Below are 6,717 nucleotides of genomic sequence, written 5' to 3' on the forward strand. Positions count from 1 at the left end.
CATCAATTTTACTAAATTTATAAGAAAAAAAATTATTGAAAAAAATTATAATACGAAGATCCATACATATGTTGTTTACAAAGAGATTTTCATTTATTTAATGTCTAATTTATTAAATTTATTTTCTTTAAAAAATTGAGGTATATGATTCTTATAAAATATTTTATTTTCTTCATTTTTTTCATTTAAAAAATAAACTACTAAATAATTACCCCATAATTTATTTTCTTTGAAAATCAAGCTATATAATTCTTGGAAAATATATTATTTTCTTCTTTTTTTCAATCCAAAAATCAACCACTAAAGAATTATCCCATAATTAAAGTAATAATTTATGTTATTATATCACTTTTGTATCTTTATTTCACAATTTTCATTCTAATTACATCATTATGTATTTTAATTTGATTCTTCCATCTATTTTTATATATTTATTTATTATAAATTAACTTGAAATAAGAATATATAATTTTGGTCGCTGTTTTTCAAAATTACTTGGAAATATTTAATAATTCAATTTAAGTAATTAAAATTTAAATTATATCTTCAAACTTTATGTTATAGGAATTTTTAGTGTGTAGTATAAATACAATGTCGGGGGAAACTGGGAAAAACAGAAAGGGAAATGGTTAACGGATCTTCGTCCCAAGAATCCTCCATTTCAGGTTCTCTCTTTTCCTTCATCTTTGATTATTACTCTTCCAATTCCATCAATTTTGAGGGTTGAACTTCTGTTTGGTTGGATTCCGATCAATTTCACACTGATTTTTCTTTCCCCAACTGTATTCAGGAGTTTTGGCGCGCAATGAGAGGCGGATTTGGGCGGCTTCTCCGTCTGATGTTCTTTACCATTTTGGAACCAGCGGACTCTCCGTCGCGGTCGCCACCGCCGTTACTCACCCTTTAGGTTCTCTCTCTTTTCTTCCTTTTAAATTTTGAATTATGCCTTTTCGGTTCTTATTTTTGTGGTTTCGAAATCTATAATCCACATGTCAGTGATGGGTATTTTGTGATTCATTGGGCTATTAAATGTATGTCATTCTTGTAAGTTGCTGGGTTTTGGTGGACCTCGAATTGATGCAACCGTTTTGTTTCCTTAGAGTTACGCTCATGGTGAATGTAATGGTCTGTGGAACTTTATAACGAACTTCTTTTTTCTGTTTGGGTAACTGTTACACTCATAGCAATCACTTCTTGATGTGTGGCCTTTCATTTGTACTATCCCTTGATGTCACTGTTTTATAGTTTTTTCCATGTATTATTTGATATAATAATGCTCAGTACATGCTACAATCGATATATGAATGATGAATGGAGAACTGGAAGGAATAAATAAGAGAATTCTTGAACTAGAAGGAATTGATTGTTTTATGGCGGTTTTTGTTGACATAACCCTTTCGTATTCCAAACCTCATAGAAATAACATGAATGATTCTTAATTTTCAGAAGAGAGAGAGAGAGAGAGAGAGAGAGAGAGAGAAGAAGTTGACTCTATAGCCAACAAACAGTGATCTTAATTTGTGTCCAGCTTGAATGCAGATGTACTTAAAGTAAGATTGCAAATGCAACTTGTGGGGCGGAGGGGGCCTCTGATTGGAATGGTATTCACGATTTTCTTATAAGGATTTTATTTTTGTTTTTTTTTTTCTTGAACTTTTTTGTTCTATATAGTATATTAATTGAGGACATGCATAGGGACAAGTATTTCTGCAACTGTTGAATAATGAAGGGCCAAGGTCTTTATATTTGGGGTTATCACCAGCTCTTACAAGATCAGTTCTCTATGGAGGTCTCCGTTTAGGTTTATATGAACCGTCAAAGTATGCTTCTGATTTGCTTTTCGGGTCTACCAATATCTTTGTTAAGATTGGAGCTGGAGCAATTTCTGGTGCAGTTGCAACCGCTCTAACCAATCCAGTTGAAGTTCTCAAGGTGATAGTTAGATTGTCTCTCATTACTTAACTTTTCAATTATAGTTAGATCTTAAAGTTATTTATTGTTGCCAGGTGCGATTACAAATGAATCCAAACTCAACCAGAGGACCAATCAAAGAAATGTCCAGAATTGTTTCCGAGGAGGGACTAAAAGCTCTTTGGAAGGGTGTTGGCCCTGCTATGGCCAGAGCAGGTGCTTTGACGGCATCTCAGCTGGCAACATATGATGAATCTAAGCGGGTCTATTTCTAAGCATATTCTTTTCAATTTGAATATGCATGAAGTAATTTCTACGGTTTCTGATTCTTGAAACTGTACATATATGTTATATTTCTGCAAGTGTATTCATCCTTATGTCTTTTTTATTCTTAAGATTTTTCCCTTTTTGTATTTTGCAGGTTTTAGTTAAGTGGACACCCTTACAAGAAGGATTTCCTTTGCATCTCATGTATGAAACTATGAACTATTTGTACCAATAATCTGTTATCTATTTTACTTCCCCTTTCATTTGAGCCTTAAAATTCATGTGTTTTATAACGGCATGCTCCCTAACGGAAAATGCGTGCTTTTAGCCTTTAGGTAATATACTATCACGTTAATATAAACAGCTATTAAATGGTTAACAGGACAAAAAATCTGGCATTAAACAAGAATTTGGAGCTTTGAGGAAAAGTAATGACAATCTGATCACCCAGAAACAAAAACAAAAGGAAATTATATGTTTATGTTGGTAGAAGCCCAAAGGGTGACCATAAAATGGATATGATCCCAAACTCCTTGGTCCTTTTACTTGTTAAAATAACCATTCTATTTCTCCAAATACCATGAAGGATGTCTAAAATTGAATTTGTGCCTAAAGGATCTGAATCTGGTCTGAAACTCAGTACATTTGTCCAAAATATCAAGAAAGTTTCCTCTTGAAGCTTAATGTTCTTGTGTCCAACAATAACTGGTCGAAGAAGGATTCTCCAGTGCATTTCAGGAACTATTAAAGAGACTTTTCAATATTTTCATACTAGCTTGTTTAGTTTACAATTGTAAATGATAGCTGTGTTTTTGGTTTTTACTTTTTAGATTGTCATCTCAACCCAATTCTACCAATTGGCAGATGTTTTATTTATTTTTGGTTCTACAGTGAGATATCATTTGAACTTTATTTATTTATTTTTCTGTAGGAAACCAAACTTTCATTTGGAGAAATGAAAGAATGTACAAGGGCATATATGTAAATAAATATAATAAGAACCCAACAAAAAAAAAAAAAAGGAGACCTAGAAAAATTACAAAATGGGACTCCAATCCAAGAAGCCAAGATTATAGTTAAATGAGTTGATATTATTAACAAAATATTTTTTAGTTGCCTCAAATTCAACTGTTTAAATATTGGTTCATAGTTTACATCAATGGCTTAACATGTGTTGCACCCTTGTGAAGCTCAAGTACAGTAGCGGGTGTGGTGAGTACTCTCATGACAACGCCTATTGACATGATTAAAACACGACTTATGTTACAACGTGAGTCTAAAAGAGCTGGAAGTTACAAGAACGGGCTACATTGTGCATATCAGGTATATGACCTGCCACATAACCTCTTTTCCTTTGTCTTGTGTCTAAATGTATTCTTCATATGCAAATAGCATTGTACATATTGGATTTTCACACAATGTGATTCCTCATTCTTCCCCTTTTAAGTCCATGCATTTTTCTGCATTAATTAATGTTAACTTCGATGTGGGAGGTGGAAAATTTATGCAGTTCCTAGCAAACGAAAATTTCCCTTTTTTTTAAAAAAAGAATCTTAAACGCAACTATCTAGCAGCATGAAGGTTGTCTATTTCCTGAAAATTAAATATCTTAACCAAGTATTTCTGTAAGAAGTTCATTTTAAGATGACAGAAACCAAGATATTGTATCTTAATAGAATCTACTTTTCTAGTCAAATTTTTATTTCACCTAAGTTCATGGCATATGTTCTTATCCCAAAAAAAAAAAAAAGGTTCATGGCATATTCCGAGTGTTACATCAATGATGAATGAAGACTAATATTATCTCAACTTTCCTACTATCTAAACCCTCTGCTTCTTTACTTCAATTCACTGTTTCATTGAATTGGTTATATTCATTTATCTTTAGTGTCTTGCACACTCGTAGATGATAATCATCCAGTGATAAGATTCAACCATATTGACTTTTACTTTGCTTACACCTATAGCTTGATCTTGAATAAAAATAAAAAATAAAACATTGTAATTTGTACTCGGTTGAAAAGTAATTTTACTTGCATGTCTATGTATAATATTTTAATTTATTGCTCAAGTATAGTGGCAACAAGATACCCATGCCAAAGAAAAACCGATACCATTTCCTCCATCTCCTTTTCAACTTTGATTGTTATTCTAGTTGCCTTTCCGTGTCTTTGATTATTTGAATCGATCTCTAACCTGGTGGTGAGCAACTGATCTTTATAGGCAGGTTGGTTTAATAGGGAAGCCTTCATTACTGGGAGTGTTTGATCCTCCTTAGTCCTGCTTTCATTACTCTTAGTTTTCTCGTTCTTGCTAATAAAAAAACTACAATGGTCCATAATTTACTGCCCATGTCTCACAACATCAGTAGGCCTCAGAAAGCATGCTCATTCTATCCATTTTGAGGGCCCTTCTTTAAGTGGCTGGGGATTCACTCGTGATCTTCACTGTGATTCTCAGTTCCCTTAGGGAGCTGTGTTTTCTTTTCCATTTTCATATTATTTTTAGCAATGGCGTGTAGAATGGCTTAACATTTTGCTTGTCCCCTCTCAGTCTCATCATGGACTTGTGGAATTAATTTCAGGTTATGCTAACTGAAGGGCCTTTGGCACTTTACAAGGGGTGAGTATGTTGTGCTTTTCCAATCGCTCATTTCAATAGCTCAAAAAAGTTTGTAAATGTATATATGCTCCTTTTTAGAAACAGTACAGACATATAATAAAGTTCTTTTAATTTTTTTAATAGCTACATTACTGTTTCGACCTATGCAAAGAAACATGCATTTTTATGAGCTTTAAAAGTGCTTTGTGGAAGAACAGGTTGCTGACTCAGAATATTTGCAGGGGCCTAGCCATTTTTGCAAGATTGGGTCCACAAACCACAATCACATTCATAGTCTGTGAGAAGTTACGCCAGCTTGCAGGATTAAATGCAATCTAGACGTAAATCCAACCCATACAGTCCCAAGTGAGGAACATTTAATCTCCTCTTCACCCCCTCCAACCAAAAAGAAAAAAGAAAAAAAAAATGATAAAAGACATCTCCTTTTCATTGAATTGCTGATGAACCCCTCATATTATTTCTATTTACTCAATTGTTTACCCCCCCGTTGAGAAGTCCATTTCCACCCTATTTCTTTCTCAACCGGGATCTTAGGTGCCCGGTCACCCCATCGATCATTGGGGAGGCTTCTATGAGCTTCAAAGAGACAATAAGAATCTTAAATTACGAAGTTTTTCATCTAGAGGTTAAACTTGAAGTCTAGGCCACCTCGATGAGGTTTCCACATGCACGTATTATTATATGGACCATTTTTCCCAATTGAATTCCATATTGTTTGTATTCTTAGGATTATTGTATCCCTTGGAAAGGGTCAAAACTTAATTCTTTATTAGACCATGGTTGATTTGGTCTGCTTTTTTTTTTAGTGTATATCAAGTTTCCTTTCCTCTATTATAATTTTTGGGTTTGATGGTCTGAAAACTGTCATAGTTGACCAATCTCAGGCTGAATTGGAACAACTCAAAGGCTTAGACTTAGTTGCTTTGAAGCATATTGAACTGGCAATCCTTCCTTCATTTACAATTTAGGTACAAGGACAACCAACCAAGTTGTGTTTAATTGACTTCAAAGGAAGTTGGCTGGTTTGGAGTTGGACTACAGCTATCATGACAGGTACTTTTGTGTTATCCATTTCAACTTTTCTCAATATTTCTCCCAAATTTTATGGAGAATTTTAATTTCCCTTTCCCTCTTTTATCTCAATTAATGCCCCGTTCGATAGCCATTTAGGGAGTGTATGGATCTCCAATTTACCTTGGATGGAGTGAGTTATTAGAGTCCACCCAATACTTGAGCTTCTCATTATAATAGTTGAAATCCTCAATTATTATAATTCACACTTAGCTATTGGAAAACTACTTGAAAATCTTCATTGCTATTTTATAACCATTCTCTATCATCATTTATAACTCAGAATGAAATAATATGCATCTCAAACACATACTAATATAACTCATCAATGATAATAATTATTGACTATAATAATTGATTTAGCACCACAAACTTCTTATTATTATTTTTAATTAAGCTTATAAACACTATCATTTATAAGTTCTTTTTGTCTCACCTATCAGTGTTTTTAAAAACTAAACAAAATTTTGAAGATTAAAAAAAAATAAAGAAGTGAATTTAAAATATTATTTTATTTTTAGAATTTGACTAAAAATTAAAGTGTTTCTTTTGAAACACGAAACAAATATAAATTTTAAAAATGATGAGAAACAAAATTGTTATTAAATAAGGTCAACTGGTTGGTTGGTTATTAAAAAAAAAAAAAAAGTGAAAATATAGATTTTACCCGATATTGGACCAATTATTCTGATTATTATTGTTATTATTTAGTACTATTGGACAAATTATTTAACTTTAATGAATCAAGTTTAACCATACTCTAAAGTTTGATTTCGTGAAATGAGTGTCGCAATTAATGTCTCCATAAAGTTAAATTTGAAATTTGAAATTTGAAATATTCAACTA

At 32.6% G+C, this 6,717-nt stretch overlaps 1 protein-coding gene across 7 annotated transcripts; it reads left to right on the forward strand.

Moving 5' to 3' along the window:
• The first annotated feature begins 571 nt into the window (after positions 1-571).
• Positions 572-5,928, forward strand: LOC120084585 (Mitochondrial substrate carrier family protein). Of its 7 annotated transcripts, none has more exons than XM_090318344.1 (10): positions 572-665; positions 791-907; positions 1,529-1,601; positions 1,696-1,932; positions 2,007-2,174; positions 2,333-2,382; positions 3,369-3,501; positions 4,763-4,800; positions 5,022-5,145; positions 5,671-5,928. In XM_090318344.1, the coding sequence occupies exons 3-9, from the start codon at positions 1,563-1,565 to the stop codon at positions 5,116-5,118; spliced, it is 762 nt and encodes a 253-aa protein (XP_090174470.1). In that variant the 5' UTR covers positions 572-665; positions 791-907; positions 1,529-1,562; the 3' UTR covers positions 5,119-5,145; positions 5,671-5,928. The 7 variants fall into 7 exon arrangements, with proteins under 7 accessions (XP_090174470.1, XP_038896319.2, XP_038896317.2 ...); XM_039040389.2 differs by having other exon boundaries at positions 576-665; positions 1,540-1,601; XM_039040390.2 differs by having other exon boundaries at positions 576-665; positions 1,540-1,601; positions 5,685-5,743.
• The last annotated feature ends 789 nt before the right edge of the window (positions 5,929-6,717 follow it).

The sequence above is a fragment of the Benincasa hispida genome, chromosome 9 (assembly GCF_027475165.1).
Source record: "Benincasa hispida cultivar pf3 chromosome 9, pf3_genome.v1.1, whole genome shotgun sequence".
Lineage (NCBI taxonomy): Eukaryota > Viridiplantae > Streptophyta > Magnoliopsida > Cucurbitales > Cucurbitaceae > Benincasa > Benincasa hispida.

Coding starts and splice junctions, on each gene's coding strand:
- LOC120084585 (XM_039040389.2), top strand. CDS start 626: ATGGTTAACGGATCTTCGTCCCAAGAATCCTCCATTTCAG. Junction 666..790: donor CCAAGAATCCTCCATTTCAG/GTTCTCTCTTTT, acceptor AACTGTATTCAG/GAGTTTTGGCGCGCAATGAG. Junction 2,383..3,368: donor GGATTTCCTTTGCATCTCAT/GTATGAAACTAT, acceptor ACCCTTGTGAAG/CTCAAGTACAGTAGCGGGTG.